Raw genomic sequence first — 21,143 nt, forward strand, 5'->3', positions numbered from 1 at the left:
GGGGAGTGGGGGGGGGGGGGGGGTGTGTGTGTTTACTCAGCCATGGGGACCCCTTGAAGTCCAGGGGAAGGAGGGGGTGGGGGCTGTGGGGACCCCCCCCCGGCAGAAAATGGGCTTGGGGGGGTCTCACCCTGATGATGGCTCTGGACAGGATCATACCTGGCAAGGGCAGGTAAGAAATGGGGGGGGGGGGGACCTGGGGAGGGAGAGGATGGAGGGATGAAGGCTGCCGTCTGCCTGGGGGCAGCAGTAGGAGGAGACACCAGTAAAGGGACTGGTGAACTGGGGAGGGGGCTGGAGTATGGCCCTGGGGGGGGCTGCAAAGGGTTTAAAGGCACTGGGGGGGAGGGGGGGATGGGGGGGGCTTTGGGGACAAAGGGGGGATGGAGGTGACCCAAACCTGCAAGACAGAGCAGAGGAATGTGTGGGAGGAGGTGGGACACCCCCCCACCCCCCCCCAATACCCTGCCAGGCACCAGGCCCCCCCCCCTCGAGCCACCCATGGGTGCCAGAGACCCCCCACCCCTGGCAGACCCCTGGGGTGCTGCCCGGGCTATTCCATCCCTCCTCCAGCCCCATCTTTCCTCTGCGATAACTGGGGACCCCCCCACACCCCCCCAAACCCTCTCAGGTGTGTGTCATCTCCCCCCCCCCTCCCAAATGGCACTTTGCCCTGGGGGGGGGGGGGGGGGCAGCCAGCCCCTCCCTCTGTCAGGGGCTATGGATTAAAAAAATAAGCGTGTATTTATAACTGTATGTAAAATATATACAACATGTACATCACACCCCCTGTTTCCCCCCCCCAAAAAGCTTCCTAGATGGGCACTGTCCCCAAGGAGCCCCCCCCACAACCTCCTGCCACCCCTACGAACCCCAGGGAGGACTATGGGGTCTCCCAAACTGGGGGGGGGGAGGATGTGTGGGGCAAGTCCTTGTGCTCGAGGGTGATGCTTGCCCAGGTAGAATGGCATCTGTGTGTCACTGTCACCTCCCCAGGCCCCCCCCTCCCCCCCCCCAGCTATTCCTGAGCGAAGCCGGTGTTGGGGGGGGACACGGGGTTTCCAGGTCAGGCTGTGACATAAAGTTCCCGGCTTTTCCTTCCACGGTGGGGCCGGAGCCGAAACGCTTCGACGACATGGACAATGGGTTTAAATAATTCACATTGTGGTAAACTTCATTCAAAAAAAGAAACGAGGCAGGGGGGGGGACGGGACGAGGAAGAAGAAGAAGAGGAGGAGGAGGAGGAAGAAGAGAGCAGTTACAATAAGGATACCATGTGCAAAACTGTAAACCAGGCAGAGGGTTGTAGCCGACGTCTCCCCCCGGTAAAACCAAACCGGGGACGGCTCCTGCCCCGGGATCCTCCACGGCTGCGGCCGCTCGGAGCCGTTAATGAGGATGGGAGAATAATTGCATCCTGATGGAGCCCCAAAACCGCTTCCGGAATGACAGGCAGGACACCAGGCACTGTTGCAGGGTCTCTCAGGGAGGGCTTGGGGGTGTCCTTCCGCCCCCCCCCCCTCGCCCCAATCTTGGTCTCAGGAGGAATCGCGGTCCATGCTGCACCCCAGGGCTTCGATGTCGTTGCTGATGTGGGAGATCATTCGGTCCCACTCGTCCTCCTCGGAAGGGCCCGACTGGTCATCGGAGCTGCCGGCGGCGCCATTGCCGTTGGTGGTGGAGTTGGAGGTGGTGCTGAGCGTCCGTCTGTACCTCCCGAAACTGTCCGTGATGATGCCCCGGCCATCCTTCACCCCGATGGTCTCCAGGAAGTTCTCAAAGTGTTGGCTGTCCTTCTCTGGGATGAAGGGACGAAGACCTTGGGAAGAAAAACACGAGGAAGAACCCATCAGCATCATCCTGCGTTTTGTAAGGCACAGGGACAGAGGAGTGACACCAGGAATGGGATTCCACATGGATTTACTCGGTTATCTGCAATTCCCTGGGGTTTCTGAGCTTTCCAGCAGACTCCAGCTCCAACATCAACCCCACCTCAAGGGCTATGTCCAGTTTTGGGCCCCTCACACCAAGAAAGACATTGAGGGGCCGGACTGTGTCCAGAGAAGGGGTCTGGAGACCAAGGAGAAGGGTCTGGAGAACTTGTGAGGAGCGGCTGAGGGAGCTGGGGGTGTTCAGCCTGGAGAAAAGGAGGCTGAGGGGAGACCTTCTCGCTCTCTACAACTCCCTGAAAGGAGGGGGTAGCCGGGGGGGGCTGGTCTCTTCTCCCAAGAAACAGGCGATGGGACAAGAGGAAATGGCCTCAAGTGGTGTCAGGGGAAGTTTAGGATGGATATTGGGAAAATTTCTTCCTGGAAAAGGTTGTCAAGCCTTGGAAGAGGCTGCCCAGGGCAGTGGTGGAGTCACCATCCCTGGAGGGATTGAAAAGCCGGGCAGACGTGGTGCTGAGGGACATGGGTCAGTGGTGGTTTTTGTCAGTGTTGGGTTGATGGTTGGACTTGATGATCTGAAAGGTCCTTTCCAACCCAGACAATCCTATGATCATGCCCCAGCTCCCCCAAAAACACGCAGGACTCGGTGGAGGAACCTATTCTGGGGGGACAGGGACCACTGGAGTCTCCAGCTGGTGGCCACATCTCACACTCCCACCCCGGAGAACTCCTCACTGAGGACAAAACCCTGCTAAAGCGGGATTTTCCCAAGCACAAAAGGATTGTCTGCTAATTCCTCCCCGAAACATATTGCTCGGCTTTACCCAGCTTATTGCCATAGCGGCTCCGGGAGCGCAGGCAGGGGGTGGCTGCGGGGCCATCTGTCCCCCGTCCCTCTGCATCCCACCGCGGGCCAGCCATCCCCGTGGGGCCGGAGGGGTGGCCGTCACCCCCGGCGAAGCAGAGAGGGTCACGGGGCTGCAGAGTTGGACCCGCTGCTAATTATCCTTTGAGGATTTTAAGTAACCAACTCATTTTTTTTTTTTCTTTGGAATTAGAGGCAGGGGGAGAGTCCTCAAGAGCAAGTGTTTGAGTTAAAGCTATTTAAACGTGGTTTTCTCACTTCTAGATGGGCCCAATCCTGCTCCAGCTGCGATTGGTGCCAGGCTGAGCGTCGTTTCTCTCTCTACCCTCTCCATGGTGTGTGTCCTTATGGTCAAAAATGAGATTAACCCCCCCCACCACCATCACCTCTGCTTTCCAGTCAGTCACTGCCCAAACCGCTTGGAAGAAAGCTCTGGGCACTCAAAGAAGGGTCGGACTCGATGATCTTAAAGGTCTTTTTCCAACCTAAATGATGCTGAAAACTGAAAGAAAGCCTTTATGGGTGGTTTCCAGTGTGGTCTGAGCCTGGGTGGAAGGTTTGCTGCTCCTCACCTCTCTGTCTCACAGCCCCCAGGAGAGCACGGCACCCATGGGACCGGCCGGGCCGGGAAAAACAAGTCGGGATCTGCTTTTGGGTGACGTGTGGCCAATATAAAGCCAGTTTTCCAGCGCGGTGGCCTTTACTGACGTTAAAAGCCAGCCGGCTGCGTGTGCGCCGCTGAAAGAAAACGTCTTTGTGCAGCCGGATTCCCCGGGACAAAGGGAGGAGAAGGCGGCTGCCGGGATCTGCCCCTCTCCCCGCGGCACGTTTTCAGCAGCTCTGCTTTGAAAAGAAGGTGAAAACAGACAGCATTGCTTCTCGGTACTAAAAAGCATCTCCATTTTGGTCCCTGTGCCTTTTGAAAGCCCCCCCAGCGCTGGCTCAGGGACCTGACTGCCCCATGGCTGGAGGAGATGCACCAGGAGATGGGACCGTCCTCCCATCCGAACCCCAGATTGAGATTATTAAAGCCAAAATGAAATCAAGGAGTTTGAGCAGGAGGGACTGAGAGTCCCTGAGGCTCTTGGATTCCATTTAATGAAGGGGAATGAAAGGGTCTTGTTAGAATAGAATTATAGAACAGAATCATGGAATCATTTAGGTTGGAAAAGACCTTTAAGATCATCAAGTCCAACCCTTAATCCAGAACAGCCAAGTCCACCACTAATCCATGTCCCTCTGCACCATATTTACCCATCTTTTAAACACTCCCAGTGATGGGGACTTGGATTGTTCCCCCGCTAGGGTGTGCACCTTCCCTCCAGGACTGTGAAGTCTCCTCCAGGGATCGCAGGTTCAATATTCCTGGATAAATGACACATCCAATACCAGAATCGCCCGGTGTCAGGGACCAGAACCCTCTCTCTTCCTACCAGCAGGCACAGAAAAGCCCAGTGGCTGGTCTGGAGGTGGTGCCCAGGCTCCCTCTGCAGTCAGGACGGAGATGTGAACATCTCAAGGGATGACTCTGAGATGGGGGACCTGAGCTAGATGGACCCAGCTGCCCTCAGGAAGGAGGTATCTCCAAAGGAGAGATGGCTTGAGATGTTGCTCCTCGCTTGGTGACATCCCAAGGAACCTTTGTGCCACCTGCATCCCATCAGGATGCTCACGTGGAAGGAGGGCTCAGGAGAAGACCAACGCTGGTTCTCCCCCTCCAGTTGGACATCCAGGATGAAACCCCGGCAGCCGATACTCACCTAAGAGCAGGAACTTCCTGCTGTCCCCGTAGAGCTGCTTCAAGTTGATGCAGAATTCGTGGATGGAGGCCCCGTTGCGATACTCATGCAGGAGCATCGCGAACTGCTGGATCTCCTGGGAGGAGAGTTTTGTTCGGAGCTGCGGGAGAGAAGCACAACCGCAAAAATCAGTCATTTTTTTTAGGAGGAAGAGGTGACGGGAAGCCTGGGAACGGTGTTTACTGGGATTTTATTGCTGTTTGACAAGAGCTGCTGTAACGAACCAGCTCATCCCGACGGAAAAGCAGGACGGGCTGGTTCAACCGCTGCTGAGCTGGCAGCTTTCAAATGGGGACAACGCAGGGACCGTGACTCAAAAAGTGACAGCATGGATGGCGTGACGTGTCCTAACGCTGGGAGAGGGGACAAGGGGGTGGGGGGCAATCCTGCAAAAGAAGAATGTGAGCCCACAGTCAGGTTCCGTGAGGCCTCCAAGAACAATCTGTACGAGGGGGAGGTTTAGGATGGATATTCAGAAGAATTTCTTCCCGGAAAGGGTTGGAAGAGGCTGCCTAGGGAAGTGATGGAGTCACCATCCCTGGAGGTATCTAAAAGCCAAGCAGACGTGGTGCTGAGGGACATAGGTTAGTGGTGGGGTTTTGTCAGTGTTGGGTTGATGTTGGACTCAATGATCTGAAAGATCTTTTCCAACCTCAATGATTCTGTGACTCTATGAAAAGGAGGAGGATGGGATGTTCCTACACCAGCACGGGCTCATGTTCTGCACCCGAAAGGGAAGAAATCCCCCCCCAAGCCTTGTCCTGCAGCCCAAGGACACCCTACCGTCATCATATAGTCCTGAAGCAGCTCCGTGGCCGTGGTGCTCAGCTCGCTCTCGCTCACCGTCTTGACGTGTGGAGACTGTTGCGTGGAGAAGGACGAGGGGGAGTTGTCACCCGCATCCAAGGTTTCTGGAAAGGAACTGAAAGGCAAACGGATGGTGAGTCCTTCAAAGCTCCTTGGGCACCTTCTGCATCATCATCACTGGAAGCTGTGGCACGGGAGAGCCTGGAAGGGTGGAGGGGGACGTGGAGATGGGCTCTCTCTGCAATAAGGCTGGTGTCTGAAGGCTCCCACCACACAGAGGACGGGAACTACATGGGTTTGGTGACCCACTGAAAACAAAGCCCTACGTGGGCATCAACCTCCTCCAACTACTTTCTCACTTTGGAACACAAAATCTCAAACCACCTTATTTCGAGGTTAAACATGAAAATTTTTAAACAGTCAATTTTAAACGAGTGGTTTGGGTGTAGCTTTTCAGCCCACAAACACTATTTTCGGTCATCACCAAGTCAGGAGGCAAAACCGTTTTCAAAACGAAGGGGAATTTGAGGAAAATACTTCTTCCGACTCCAGCTGGACTTCATCGAGGGAGAGCAGCCGGACAAACGCTGCATCCCCGCTTTGCTGACGCAGGGGATGCCCGTCCGTTGCGTACGTGACCTTCTCGGGAAACCCAGGGCGACAGAACAATCAACAATCCAGCCATGGCACCGTGCACGGATAGTAAAAAACAGCATCCCATGTTTCAGCCAGAGCGAGCAGGAGCTTTTCAATGTGCAGACGGCAGCGGCTCCCGCTCGGGGGTGGGAGGGGGGGGGGTTTAAACCCGTCAGCGAGGCCGTGCTAATTAGCAGGCGCCCACGTTTCACTTACAAAGTGCTTGCTTCCGTTTCGTAAGATTCCTTCACGTCCACTTTTGTCGAAGAGTCATCTGCAAGGAAAATATTCGAGACGTGGAGTCTGAGAGGCTTTTCCCAGCCCGTGACCTACCCAAATACACTGGGTTTCAACTCGGTTTTCACAGCCGGAAGGGGAGAGGCGGCGGGGATGAGATGGTGCTGCGTCAGGACTGGATACAGGCTCAGCAGAGACGCAGAAGCGCAGAGGGATCGTTTAATTAAGTGCCTGCATCCACCACGAACGGAGAAGCAAAGGGTATGGGGGACAAGGACAATTGGTGATGTCCTACAGCCCAGCTGCAGGCAGGACACAGCCCTTATGTCCTTCCAACTCACAGGCAATTAAAGCAGAAGAGGGTTTTTCTTCCAACACCCTGCAGGAGGGAAGCCATCAGGCTGGCTCTGACCTTACACGGTGGCAGGAGGAGAGGTGACAGACATTGGTGAAGATGGGGAGAGACCAGAAAGCCCCCTGCACCCTGGGCTGCATCCCCAGCAGGGCAAGGAGGGGTGATTCTGCCCCTCTGTTCCACTCTGGGGAGACACCCCCCCAGTGCTGCCTCCAGCTCTGGGACCATCAACAGCAGAAGGACATGGAGCTGTTGGAGTGGGGCCAGAGGAGGCCACGGAGATGCTGGGAGGGCTGGAGCCCCTCTGCTGGGAGGACAGGCTGAGAGAGTTGGGGGGGGTTCAGCCTGGAGAAGAGAAGGCTCCGGGGAGACCTTCGAGCCCCTTCCAGTCCCTCAAGGGGCTCCAGGAAAGCTGGGGAGGGACTCTGGATCAGGGAGGGGAGCCATAGGAGGAGGGGGAAGGGTTTGACACTGAAAGAGGGGAGATTGAGCTGAGATCTCAGGAAGAACTTCTTTGCTGTGAGGGTGGTGAGAGCCTGGCCCAGGTTGCCCAGAGAAGCTGTGGCTGCCCCATCCCTGGAGGGGTTCAAGGCCAGGTTGGAGGGGGCTTGGAGCAACGTGGTCTGGTGGGAGGTGTCCCTGCCCAGGGCAGGGGGTGGCACTGGGTGGCCTTTAAGGTCCCTTCCAACCCAAACCATTCTATGATTTTACGACTCTCAGCCGGAGTAAGAAAGAGGCAAATGGGGAGATCATGGACTTACCGCTGTGTAAGGACATGTGCCGCGTCGGGGTGGACGCCCCATCGAATATTGCTCTGTCCAAGAAGTCTATCGTGGACTCAGTGTAAACAATCTGGAAGACTTGGCTGAGAAGCGAGCACAGCTCCTCGGCTGTCACCTGGGGAGGGAGCAAAGAAGGGTTGGTGCGAGGCAGAAGACACCACAGTGGCCTTTCTCTTTGGCTCCCTGCAGTGGACACGCCACGTGGGCTGTATTTGTCCTCCAAACAGGCGGACAGGGAACCCACTCGTCCCAGATCCAGGACACTGCCCAAGCCACAGGGTCTCCAGGGCTGGAGGTGACAAACCTCAAATCTCATTCCTTCCTCCTGATATCCCCTGGGCTTCTTGATGCTGGAGGAGATGAACTCCTGAGATGTACCACCCCTCATCATCCTCCCGCACCACCAGAGAAGCATCCCAGCCCTCTTCAACTGCCCAATCCCAAGAAATAGGAGATCGGATGCTCTCTCATCAACTCACAACCATTAATTAGCACCCAGATTTCATGCTAATGCTCCGTCTTACTCCTCCCTTCAGCTCCCTGGGGTTTTGGCTATGTAACCTACATCCCAAATAGGTGCAGGCACCCCAGAGAGTGTTAGAGCTGAAAACAAAGGGTTCCTACTGTAGAAGTAGGAGGACACAGGCTGAGATCAAAATCTCTGGATCCGGATACCGGATGAAACAAACTTCCAGGTCAGCATCAGGGAAATGTCCCAGTTTGCAAAATCCTATTGTGGGAGAGATTCAGTTGCCTTCACAGCTTTCCTGCTGCTGGAGAAAGCTCTGGGCAGCAGCACCACCACCACCAAGGGAAAACCATCTCCTGATACCTTCTCGTGTCCAAACCAGGTCCTGGGGCTGGGGGAGGGACCAGGTTTTCTCCCCCAGCAAAGCCCAACCCACACCCTGCACTCTTAAAACAGGGCCTTTGTGTGTCACACAACCTACAGTGCAAGCATCTGGTCACATAACAGAGGGGACACTTGGTGAAAGCAAGACGAGGCCACCCTGGGGCTCATGTCTCTTCATCATCAACCTGAGAGGTTGTGGCCACACCGCTCTAAGAGCCACAAAACCTCCCAGTATTCCCAGTCCCAGCATCGTCACAATCAGAGAGTGACTCCAGAGGCCACCCCAACGTGGGACAGAGTTTTAATGGAGTGTTTCGAGTCTTACTTTATTCTCCGTAGCCAGGACCACCAAGCAACAAGCTTCGACGGGGACCACCCCGCTCTCGGACAGCGAGCCTGAAGTAAGGGCTTTGGAGCTCTCGGCGCAGAGACTTTGGCTCGGGGAGATCCCGGGGTCCTGAGCTGAGAAAGAGAAAAGTCGTGGTGGGAAAGTGGAGGCAGGGAGAGGACAGCAAGGAGACATCAGGAGCCCGTGGCCGGCAGGAAGGAGCTCTTGGGAGTCCGGTAACTCCACCTGAACAGGGCTAAAGCCTTTGAATGAAAAAACCTATAATTTAGAGCCCGTTTCTGACAACTCTGTAAATCGCCAGCTTCGTTTCCGCGGCTGAGCCAGCCCCAGAAAGCCACCAGCAGCATTACAGCCTTCTAAGTCACTTACTCATTTATTCTATAGACTGTCCTTTGCTGTCACAGGGTTTATAATCCGATAAGTCTCTGTCATTACATCTTCTAAGTGGCTCAGCCTTCCCCAGACACTCCAGCTCCTAAAACACGCAGGTTTGACACATGCTGAGCTGCTGGGGATGGATTTGAGGCCCTTCCCCGGGTATTACAAGAACTGAGGGGTGGTGGGTATCACCCCGGTTGCTCAACACGGGCATTTAGATACCCAGGACCGCGATGAAATCCTCCCAGCAACCTGCACAAGGGTTGTGAAGAGCAGAGCAGGACCCAACACACACAGGGACCAGCTGGAGGAGCTGTCTCTACTTGCTGAGGTCCTTGCTGAGCTGGATGGGCAGCGCAGAGCAAACTACTACACTTTCAAGATCCCAGTTTTTCCTAGAAGTCATTAAATGACAGCTCTTGTGCAAGTCCCAGTACCCTCGGGGGAACACGAGTGAACCCAGTCCCTCCTGAACCCCTCCTAGAAAAGGATGGACCAAAACAACTCAAGGCAGGAGATGAGATATAAGGAAGAAATGTTTTATGCTGAGGGTGGTGAGACCCTGGCACGGGTTGCCCAGAGAGGTGGGAGATGCCCCATCCCTGGAAATATTTGAAGTCAGGTTGGACGGGGCTTTGAGCAACCTGGTTTGGTGGGAGGTGTCCCTGCCCAGGGCGGGGGGGGACACTCGATGGTCTTTAAAGGTCCCTTCCCACCCAAACCATTCTGTGAAGGACACTGTTTTAGGCTGTTCTCACCCAACATCGCCTTTGTCCTTGGTCAGGCTGGTTGCCGTCCTACATGAGGGCAACACTGGCCGCTGTGGGGCTTGGCCTCACAACCCCAAAATGCATGGCAACCCCAAAACAGGAGGTTCCAGCCTGCCCGTACTGGCCACAACCTACCTGTTTTCAGCACGACCAAGTGAGAGGAGTCGTCTCGGATGTAGGAAACGGACGCGATGTCGTGGATGGGGACCCTGAGGATGAGATCTTCTCCGTCCCTCCACACCAGCTTGATGTTGTAGGCAGAGAGACTGATGACAGCATCGTGTTCTTGGGTCAGCTGCCCCGGGAGCTGGTGTGCTCTCTAAAAATAAACATATTTCCATGGATAAGTTGAACTGTTCCCACTTTTCTAATGGTCTGGTAATGGAGGACATGAGTCAGAGCAGGACCCAACCCCAAAGAAGCTTCAAAAGCCTTTTTTTTTTTCCTCTGTTTATCTTAGATAGTGGGTCATTCAGCAGGCTGAGCCCTCACCTTCGCGTTATCGATCAAATGCAGGATTTCTGTGCGGCTGGAGGGATTCAGGTACCCTGGGATGGACGTGAGTTGACCTAAATACTGGAAAAGAAGAACCAAATTATTATCACATCACATATATGCCAAGCACGTCCCCAAACACTGGAAGACAGACACCACCAACTCAACGCAAAGGGCTTGGTGCCCCAAAACCCTGCTTAGAAGCTGCTAAATGCACCTACATATGGAAGATCTCTCATGTCTTTTTAAGTTATAATAATGTTTTAATGTTATATATAGTTATATATGAGCCCCAGCCCGGCAGAATTTACCTTCACTTCTTTCTCGATGTAGTCGTTGAGCAGCACGTCTGGCTCGACGCGGTCAGGCAGGGACACCACCACCGTATGCAGAGGCCGTCGCTCCGTAACCTTCTCCTGGGCTTTTTTATCCCGACCTTTTTCGCCTTTCAGGAAGACTCGTTTGAAAGGAGACACTATTCCAGGCTGGGGAGAGAAAAAGGGAAACGCTGGGTTAATGGCAAGAGAGGCATTTTCTGCACCAAAATCGGGGGGGAAAAGGCAGAACCTGCTCCAGCCCAAACATCTGAGTTTTACCAGCCCAAATCACCCCACGGACAGGCTGGTTTTAGAGCTACGAATCCACGAGTGCATGATTTTCCACTGGAAACCCCTTTCCCACAACATGTTTCGAGAATATAAGTGTTAATAACCTCCTTTTACCAAAACAGGGTAATTTTACCCCCAAATTCATGATGTCCAACCTTGCAGTTAAAAAAAAAACCAAAACAAATATATACTCAGATTAAGAGGCGTAAGAGTGAGCGAGCAAAATCTAGAGGCTTCCTTCTCACCTTGGCGCAACTTAATATCTTACCCAAGCATTTGAGACAGGGAATTCGAGGAAGGATTAAAAAAGGAAAAGGCAGAGATGCTGCCAACTTGTCTGAGGTCTCCCAGGAGACCCACAAACCTGAGTACAGGACCCAGAAGACGGTCTCCCCTCGGAAAAACAGGTCTTTGTGGTTTCCGAACCATTGAGTGTTGGGTTTGGAAGAACATCAGAGTCCAGCTGGCAGCAGCGTGCACACACGGGTTCCCAGCTATAGAGGGAGCATCACCACCGTTCTTCTACCACCGTTCTTCTCCCGAGTCATAGGGCGGACACTGCACACCCAGGGGTGGTCACGGGAGAGCCAACCCATGGTAGATCCCCACCAAGCTCCACACCAACCTCCCGGAAGGATAAATGACCAGGAGTGAGCGTAAACTTCTCCAATTCCAAGTTTAGCAGCTCAAATGGATGTTCTGAAGTAGGGAGATCCAACACTTGGGATTCATAGAATCAGAGAATGGTTTTGGGTTGGAAGGGACCTTAAAGACCACCCAGTGCCACCCCCTGCCCTGGGCAGGGACACCTCCCACCAGACCACGTTGCTCCAAGCCCCCTCCAACCTGGCCTTGAACCCCTCCAGGGATGGGGCAGCCACAGCTTCTCTGGGCAACCTGGGCCAGGCTCTCACCACCCTCACAGCAAAGAAGTTCTGCCCCAGATCTCAGCTCAATCTCCCCTCTTTCAGTGTCAAACCCTTCCCCCTCCTGCTGTGGCTCCCCTCCCTGATCCAGAGTCCCTCCCCAGCTTTCCTGGAGCCCCTTGAGGGACCGGAAGAGGCTCGAAGGTCTCCCCGGAGCCTTCTCTTCTCCAGGCTGAACCCCCAAAACTCTCTCAGCCTGTCCTCACAGCAGAGGTGCTCCAGCCCTCTGATCTTCTTCATGGCCCTCCAACAGGTCCCTCTCCAACAGCTCCACGTCCTCAACAGTGTCCCTCCCTGCAGAGCCGTGCTCAGGTACACACATGGGACCTACTCCCATCAGGTGGCTTCAGCCTCTCTCTTTGCTTTTCTCAACGTAGACGAGAGTGAAAGATCTCCAGGAACAAGAGAGATCGAAGCCAGACCAAAAGAATTTGAAACCATTTTATTAAGATGGGAAAATGGGATGGAAAAGCTCCTGGTTGAATGGTTTTTACCAAATCCCAGAGTAAGCCAGGCATAGCAAGGACATCGGGGACAGCCCGGCCCTGAAAAACGTCCCTTGAACCAGGGAGATAAAAATAGAGCGAGTTTATAGGACAAATGGGATAGAAAATACAGCTACACGATGCTGGCCTCGTGAAAAAGCTCTGCCTTCACAGCAGCAGGACCAGAAGTGCAGATTTTGGGGCCAGAATCCCTCCTTTCAGCTGGGATCCCGAACCAGAGCATGTCCCTGCGCCATGCAACCCAGCTGGCTCCTGCCGAGAGGCTGGGAGACCATTCCTGGCTCCCGAAAGAAGAAAATCCTGAAAGAAAAGGGGTCTTTTTGCCAAAACCGGAGCGTGGGGCTCGACCCTGGCTCTGCCACCCCAACGACGAGGATGTCCAACATCAAACCCGGGCTGTCGGTGTGGAAACATTTCATTCCACCAGCACCTTTTAGGAATCAAAAGCGGAGAGATGGGAGAAATCCACCGTGGGGGTCAGGGCTGTACCACAACGGACCCCCTCGGACACGTCCCCCTCCATCAGCCGAGCTCTGGTTTGGTTCACCTCTTCCAGCCCAATCTAAACCAGAAGAAAGCCTCGCTTTTCCCCTCGAGGATGCAGGTGGAATCCAAAGGGCTGGGAAGACACTGCAGAGGGATTCCCCGCCACCCCGAGCCCCACAGGGAGGATTTGGGGAGCTCCAAATCCCAGGAGGAGGCGTCCTCCCCCATGAGCTGACGCAACGCGGAAAAGCAGCTTCTGCATTTTCTGGCAGATGATCTAAAACCAGCACCCACCTCGTTCTCCATCGAAATACCCGGCTACGGAGAGCAGAACCGAACCCTGCCGGCGCCGAGCCTTGGGTGGCTTCACCGAAAGCACCTCCTGGCTGGCGGGGGGGGAGAAAAGCTGCGACCCTCGTCTCGGAGGGGCTTCCGAAGGGCTGGCAAAGCCACTGGCTTTCATTCGCCTGCCGGCTCGCAGCCAGGAAGTCGCAATAACCACAGTTTCCTTCTGTTACACGCAGCGACAGTGACAAAACAAAGTCGTTGGTTAAGAATCGGCGAGGTGCGGCAGCAACGGGGCCGGGCACGCGGCGAGGAGAGGAGCAAAAGCCCATTTTGCAAAGCTCCATCCCATTCCCGGATCCCACACCCCTAAAAACCTAGAAACTCCCCCCAAAAAACCTTTGTGGCTGCAGCCGGGATGGAAACATCCCCCCAGCCCACAGGAGTCCTTAACCCTGGTTTCTCCTCCCAGTTTCAGAGCTACTTTGTTCTCCAAGGTCCAACAACATCTATGGAGACCAAGGGCTGTAAAGGTTTTTTAAGGCCCATATTTTGAGTTCTAAAGTTTCCCGTTAGAAAAGCAAAGCTCGGAAATGAGGTTAAGAGCTCCCAGGCCTCCCAGGAGGCACTTTGGGAGAGCACGAAGCGTTCAAGTGAGCCCTTGCTGGGCTCCAACGCGAGGCCAGGAGTCAGGCTCGGAGGATTAATGAAAGCAAGTTGCTAATTGCACAGACAGAGAATCAAATTAAAAAAGGCGACGGCAGTGATTTCCCCAATGAAATCCACCTGTCAAGCAGAGGCAAGAAGGTCGGTTGAAGAAATACCCAAAGACCTGCTGCTTGCACCGAGCAGATTCCCATCTTGGGGACGCTGCTGAGGAGAGAAAGATCCCATTTCTCCTTAAAACCCATAAAATCAAAGTTTGTTTTCTATTTCCCCCCCCTTCCTTGCCCACGATTGCAATCCTTGAAGGTGATTTCCCAGCCCACCTCCCTTGTGAGGTGGTCTGGAGGCATCTGCTACGGCATCTGCTGCAAAAGCCACAGGGATGGAGAGTGGGGCTCAGCCTAAAAGACGATCCCAGCTGCCAGGAGCTCCTTCCCAAACCTCCACGGTTTGGTCCTCAAAAGCATTCACGTCTTGAATTCAGGAGAAGAGGGAGGGAGGGGGTTACATGAACACCTTGTGTGACCCAGGACTTGGCATTTCACGGAGACGGGCCACGGCGGTCACTCCTCAGGGCCTCCTGCTGCCAATGGCTCCGAAATTCAGGAGGAAAACAGTCATTTCAGGAGGAAAATAATCATCCACTTAACGAGCCATTTTAAGACTTCAATAATTGAGAGAGAGCATCTCAAAGCTGGGTTTAACCCACCAGGCCAGACTGACAGGGAAAGGCCCACCATCAGCCAGGGGAGGGGGCTCTATGAAGAACATCAGCCAAGCTTTGATTGGATTTTTTCGGGAGATCCAGCTCATCCAATGTATGTTGACGTAAATTTAAACAAGGAATGCTGGTGAGGAACCAGGGTCCCCCAAAAAACCCCCAGAACCAGGACCCATGGCTTTGGTGGGTGCCAGGGACAGGCTGCCACCAGGCTCCAGGGACACTCCTGGCCATGGCAAGCCCTTCCTTGGTTTTGGTGGCCAAGGTGGAAGAGATGACCTCATCTCAGCCACCTGGTGCTGCTCCAGGGGCTGCAAACTCAATGGAAATAGGACAAACACTCAGGAAAAAGCCCGTGAGACCCACCCCCCCCCAGCTCAGGTTGGACACAGCCCCGACCTGTCAAGAGAGAAACGGAGACACAGCACCGTCCAGAGAACCTGGAAAAGCCCTGGGTGCAGGATGGGGCAGGGCAGGTTGTTAAACCAGTAATTAATCTCAGGAAAAACAGCCTGACCCATCCTTAAACCTTCAAGATGCTGTTGAAGAAGGAACCTCCACGTTCTCCTCCCCTTGAAAGCTCTCAAGGTGATCGGGGATGTGAGGAGTTAAATCAAAGGCGTTTGTAACCTCATTAATATCCCGCACCTCACAACACAGAGACTTCAAAACCCACTTTATTTGGTGACCCAAATAAGCAGTCCCCACCCTCAGGGGGCAAGACCGGGGCTCTCCCAGTGTAAACATGGTGGTCTCCTGTCTCACCAGAGGTAGGATGACCAACAAGGTACACCTTCCCCTTCCTGCTGGGAAAAAAGCAGGGTAACCCCTGGATCAGCAGCAGCACCCACTTCAGTATGAAGAATTTAGGGAAAATTAGGGAAAAGGAAGAATTTACACTTTATTTAGAGCATTATTACTCCAGCTGGAGCATCAAGGTGGTTTTTTTTTTAATTTCTTGGGCTGCTTTCACCCTGGACGCATCCAAAAAATCAATGAGGTCTTGGACATCTCCTTTAAATTCATTCAACCCTTTGAGTCGAACACAAAGGAGAAAGAGCATCCCCCTCCTTAGGAGCGGAAACCGCCTCTTAATCCCCCTGGAGTGGATTAACTCAAATGCAAATGTGTAAGGCTAATTATCCCCCAGGAGATTAAGGGTGGATGAGCTCTTAACAGCCACCCAGTGCTGGCCAGCGTGTCCCCAGGGACACCCTGCATCCCAAATCCAGTTATCCTGGTCCTAAAAGGAAGCACTGCAGATGCGAAGGCTCGGCAGAAGAAGCATCCGCACGAAGGCAGGGGGTGATAACGGCGGTGGGTGAAATAATTAATTAATCGAGCCCAAGGGGGCTCCAGGTCAGCTCGCTGCTGGTGGAGGAAAGGAGGAAAAGGACCCCAGCGGCACACGTGGAAGGGCAAGAAGTCACGGGAGGTGCCTGCAATGATAAAATGTGAAACCAAGACATTTGGAACATTTAGAGAAGAGTTGGCTGTTAAGAAGTGAAGTCCAACCCGTCTCCAGCGTAGAGACACCAGGGAAATATGGACTCTGGGGGTTCGGCCACCATGGTACCGGCTATATCCTGATGCCAAGAGGAGGTTTGTGGCCAAATGGCTACCGATTCCTCAACCCAGTGGCAGAAGGAAGCCCCGAAAGCCTTGTTTGGCTCTGCCTGAGTGAGGTGGGTCCCCGTCAGGTGGTGAATTGCTCAGGGGCTTTCTCCAGCACAACACAAAGGCTCTTGGACAATAAACCACCAGCCCAACTCCTGCCCTGGCAGCAATGGGTAGTACTGGGGGGAAGCAGAGGGGCCAGGCAGGCTTTGAGCATCTCCAAGGATGGAGAACCTGTGGCCTCCAGGGCAGCTTGTCCAGTCTTTAACCATCCTCACACTTAAAGAAAGTTTATTATGCTTGAATACAAGTCCTCGTGTTTCTGTTTGTGCCAGTAGCCTCTTGTCGTGACACTGGGCACCACTGGGAAGAATCTGGATCCTCCTTCTTTTCTTCATGGACCCCTATGAGGTGTGTATATATATTAATAAGATCCCTTGAGCCTTCTCCAGGTTGAACAGTCCCACCTCTCTCAGCTCTTCCTCATGCAAGAGGTGTTCCAGGCCCTTCACCCTCTGCTGGATTCACTCCAGTACATCCCCATCTCTTGTACTGGGAGTTCCAGGGGGGTCACCTCCTCCCCCCAGGCAGCCCAGGAGGCTGGTTGCCATCCCTGTCATGACAACATGTTGCTGGCTCACGCTCACCTTGGTGCCCACCAGGACCTTCTCTGGTCCTGGACCAGAACAAGGCGAGGGGACTCAACCAAGGACCAGGAGCAGCTACCGGTGTTCAGTTGTGGCACCCAGCCCACCAGCAGCAGCTCCGAGCAAGAGCCCTGGGTTTCTGCGCAGGGATGGGAGGCTGTCAAGTCCTGCCGAAGGAGCAGGACCCTCTCATTTAACTTCACTGAGGTGGTTTTGCTGAGGAACATCATTCGGTGCTGACAGGCTGGGTAGGAAAACAGCATTCAGTAAGGTGGGATGGTCCCCACCACCCCAAATGCACCACTCCGCTCACCGGCGGTACCAGAGGGAAATAAATAAAATAAATTCATATTTCAGCCAGAAACGCTGTATTTGGTTTCAAAGCCGCTCCTTCAAACGAGCACATTATTAAATCTAAGTAATGCAGAAACACAATTTTCCTAAAAACAGTGAGCTGGCGCCTAAGTCTCTATAAAAAAAAAAAAAAAACAAACAAGGCAGCAGCTCAAGACGAAAGGCGACGGTTGCACAAAACCCCACTTCCAAAACAAGGCTCAGCTCCGTGTTTTCACGTTTCGGAGCGCCTTGCCAGCCAGGCTCCGACAGGATTTTCCTCTAAGGCAAGAGGAAAGGAATTTTCCCCGGCTATTTTTAGCAGAGCCCGGGTTCCCTCCCTCCCTCCCTCCCTCCTCCTGAAGAAGAAGAGATTCCTACCACCCGGAGCTCAGCCCTCCACCCACGGCTTTCATCTCCGGGTGTGGAGCCTGAGCCAGGCTGAGCTGACGCATCTGGAATAGGAAACTGGAGGAAGAGTTTGTCTTGACTCAGCTTCTTGCCCAGAAGATCCAGACCCAGGAGTTCCCCCTCAGATGTACGTTGATATTGAGGGGTCCCAGAAGATCCAGACCCAGGAGTTCCCACTCCAATGTATGTTGATATTGAGGGCTCCCAGAAGATCCAGACTCAGGAGTTCCCCCTCCGACGTACGTTGATATTGAGGGGTCACAAAATGGTTGGGATTGGAAGGGACCTCTGGAGATCATCTCCTCCAACCCTCCTGCCAAAGCAGGGTCACCCAGAGCAGGTTGAACTGAAGATTTGGGGCAGGATGAAGCTCCTCATTAATTAACAGAACCAAAGGACACCTCAACCTTGATGTTGTGCACAAAAACAAGCGTTTGGTAACATCGACCACTGCAAGCCCAAAGTTGTAGGAGCTGGGGAAGGGAAGGAAGCAATGGTGATGGGAATGTCTAAGCTCCTCCATAGAATGGTTCAGGTTGGAAGGGACCTTAAAGACCAGCCAGTCCCACCCCCCTGCCATGGGCAGGGACACCTCCCACCAGACCAGGTTGCTCAAAGCCTCCTCCAACCTGGCCCTGAACACCTCCAGGGATGGGGCAAGCCCCATCCTCCAGCACAACCACTTGAGTTCCACTTTCCAGACAATTATTCCCATGTTTTGCATACTGAAAGAGCAAAGGTGGAAGCCCTAGACCTGCAATCACGTAGGTTCTGGCTGAGAGGATCCTTTCACAGGGAAATAACCTCGGCGTTGACTCGCCGTAGACATAAACTTGCCATAGACATAAACCGCCTGACGGGTTTCTGTCTAGACGGTCAGATAAAGGATCTGGGGAGGTTCCTGGCAGCAGGAAATAAGGTCTGGTTTGTTTTAGCGCGTTCTCTGGGATTCATTTTCATCCGTCGAAGGAGCCAAAATCCCTGCATTAAGAATGTGCGTTTGCAGCTTATGCACCTTGAAGGGTTTCTGTCCTCAGGACACAGCGTTGCGGGCACCAAGGGACATCCTTCTCCTCTACCCATAAAAACAAAGTGGGACCAGCTCCTTCAGGAGTTCTTGGAGAAAAGGTGGTTTGCGATGTCCGTGTAGTCAGACACCGCTAAGGATGCTGCATCCAGGCATAGAGGCTCGTGGGCTGACGCTGCTGGTAGCCAGGGAACCCGCTGCAGAAGATCCCTGAGCTGCTTTTCCACACCAAAACCACTCAAAGAAACCCACAGAGATGCCCAATGTCCCATCTCCCTGCTTGGCTACTGTGTAGAGCTGCACAGCTGAAGAGTGGTGGGTTCATACTTTCAAGGAGAAGGTATCCAAGGATCATTATTTTGGGCAGCCCACTCAAGAACAAAGTTCTTGGGATCACTCCCCAGGGTGTCCATCCCTTTAGTCCCTCTGAGGACACAGGGAATTAATTCACGACATCCCTAGAAAGCCCCAGCACACCCCAAACCCAGCACCACTGAGATAATCATGTATGATTTACAGCACGGAGGATAACAGAGGAGTCTCGTGGGGCAACTTGGGTTTGTGTCCACATGGCTCAGGGATGACTTCCCAAGCTATTTTAGGACACCCGAAAACCACCTCCTCCCAAATCCAATCTCCCTCTGTGCCCAAAGACCTCTCAGCCAGCGTCTTCCATGAATGACACCAGTTGAAGAGGTAGTGGCACTGGTTTCTCTGTTGAAACTGGTTTCCCAGACAGATCCTGCAAGGAACATCCCCCGAGGTGACATCCAGCTCCCCGAGGGCAGAGCTGCTCCCCTAAATCCAGCTTCAAAAGCAACTCCAGCTGTATTTAAAGGCTTCCAAAAAGCAGCTGGCAGCCTGTCTGGACCCCCACATCCAGGCATTCCCACCAGAGCTGAGGTAGACACCTCATCTACCTTGGATGGACACATCCTTCAGACAGGTTGCATTTTTTCCAGCAGGAAACAACAAAAAAAAGCTTTTCCCCACAGGGAGGCCCCTCAGCCTTTTTTCTTTCACGTCAAAGGTCCAAGATTTCACAGCAGCTTTGAAGAAATCCAATTTTTACTAAGCTCTTCCTTGTCCTCATAGTATGTACCGGTCTTCCTGCAAGGCCAAGCTGTCCAGAACCCCCCAGGAGGCACATCCTGCCAAACCTGATGATATTTTAAGCTGCTGCTTTACAAGATTAACGACCTTCTCAAAGACACACCAGTTTTTAAGAGATATGGACTATAGCCACCACACTAGCCATCCTGGCATCTGCTGCAACATCCATCTTCAGCCTGGGTGTAGAAAGTTCCTTCCTCCCCTCCAAACGAAGCTTTTGGCTGACACACCACACTCATCCCACTAAAGCTCTTGGCTTCACCAGCTCTGCCATCTTCTTCAAGAGCAATATCCACAGAATCATGACTGTCAGACCCATCTCCAACAGCCCAGCAGGTCATCACAGGGAGAGGAAAGGGATTAGACCCTCCCCTTTGGGCAGCACCAAGCTGCCAGACCAGGTCAAGTCATCTCAGGTGACTTCCAATGCGGAAAGCAACCAAGTCCTCGACCTCCTCCTCCAATTTTGCTTCCTATTTAGGGCTCCATTCACCCAGAACATGACACTTCCCAGTTACACACCTCCCAACACACATAAGAGCTCAAAAAAGGGGTCTCCGATGGTAGTAGGATTTCAGAACACAAGCCACGTTTGTTGAGCTGAGCTCATCTCCTGACCTCCACCAGCAGCCGATGACCAGAGCGTCCCACGTGCTGGTGTGTCCCTCACCCTCAGACACCTCCCTCCAGGGCTGGGTGTCACCCCCCCCATGGCCACATCTCCTTCCCACCGGTGCTGTACCCTGATCTTCACAATGCCTCGGCAGAAGACAAGCCTTTGGCTTTCTCCAGGCTTCGTACAAACCCACGTTGCCCTAAAGCCCTTCCTGGCAGCCTGGAGCTATGCAGATACCCTGACGATGTTACTAATTAATGCCTCTAGTGCAGCACTAATGAGGCCTCAGCTTTCTGTTCCTGCAAGAAAAGGATGTGGAGCCCCGACCGCTCCCACCCAAGAGCGACAGGAGCAATCAGCAGCTGGAAAACACTTATAAGGAGAGGTCACAGGAAGCGTGTTTTGGGAAATAAAGTCCCAAATCTGCTTTAGTAGCAGGGCCTCTTCAATCCCCACCCACAGCAGCAGAGAGAAACCCTCCCAAGAGGCTTCACACCTCAAATTAAACCAGGAAAAAGGTGGCCACTTCCTCTTTTTAATAAAGAAATCGCTTTATTTTACTGACCCAACAAGGTTAGAAAACAAAAGCAGGGAAGCCCCTGAAGTTCACTGTCCCCAGCCAGCAGCACAAAGGGCACTTTTGGTGTCGGTTTTTGAGGCTTCGAATATTTATTTACTTGGGTGAACTTCTGCTGCATCAGCACTAGAAGGGCTTGGTATTATGCTTCTGGGAAGGTAAACCCAAAAAGGTGCTTGGGGAGACAAAGAGAAGCCTATTAAAAAGCTGGTGACCAAGTCTTCCGACACAGCAAAAAATTCAAAGGACTTTATGGAAAACACTGCTTTTAAGTCTCTTCTTCTGAACGGCGTCAAAGCCAGTAAAACAGGATAAAGCAGAGCAGAATTTTATGCAAGTCAAACTAAGTTTGAAGAGACTTTTCAAGAAGCCTCTAATTTCTCTTCTGA

The 21,143-nt window shown here is 53.4% G+C and overlaps 1 protein-coding gene across 1 annotated transcript in view; it reads right to left on the bottom strand.

Annotated features, from left to right (window-relative positions):
- Positions 1-1,149: 1,149 nt before the first annotated feature.
- The window catches only part of CCM2 (CCM2 scaffold protein), a 30,759-nt gene continuing 10,765 nt past the window's right edge, over positions 1,150-21,143 (bottom strand). The window contains exons 2-10 of the mRNA XM_074157311.1: positions 10,527-10,700; positions 10,213-10,296; positions 9,856-10,039; positions 8,549-8,685; positions 7,350-7,485; positions 6,213-6,270; positions 5,337-5,475; positions 4,515-4,653; positions 1,150-1,819 (exon numbers count right to left, since the gene is read on the bottom strand). Of these exons, the coding sequence (XP_074013412.1) occupies positions 1,539-1,819; positions 4,515-4,653; positions 5,337-5,475; positions 6,213-6,270; positions 7,350-7,485; positions 8,549-8,685; positions 9,856-10,039; positions 10,213-10,296; positions 10,527-10,700 (1,332 nt within the window). The 3' untranslated portion in view covers positions 1,150-1,538. The remainder of the gene's footprint in view (positions 1,820-4,514; positions 4,654-5,336; positions 5,476-6,212; positions 6,271-7,349; positions 7,486-8,548; positions 8,686-9,855; positions 10,040-10,212; positions 10,297-10,526; positions 10,701-21,143) is intronic.

This window comes from Numenius arquata, chromosome 12 (assembly GCF_964106895.1).
Source record: "Numenius arquata chromosome 12, bNumArq3.hap1.1, whole genome shotgun sequence".
NCBI classification, from domain to species: domain Eukaryota; kingdom Metazoa; phylum Chordata; class Aves; order Charadriiformes; family Scolopacidae; genus Numenius; species Numenius arquata.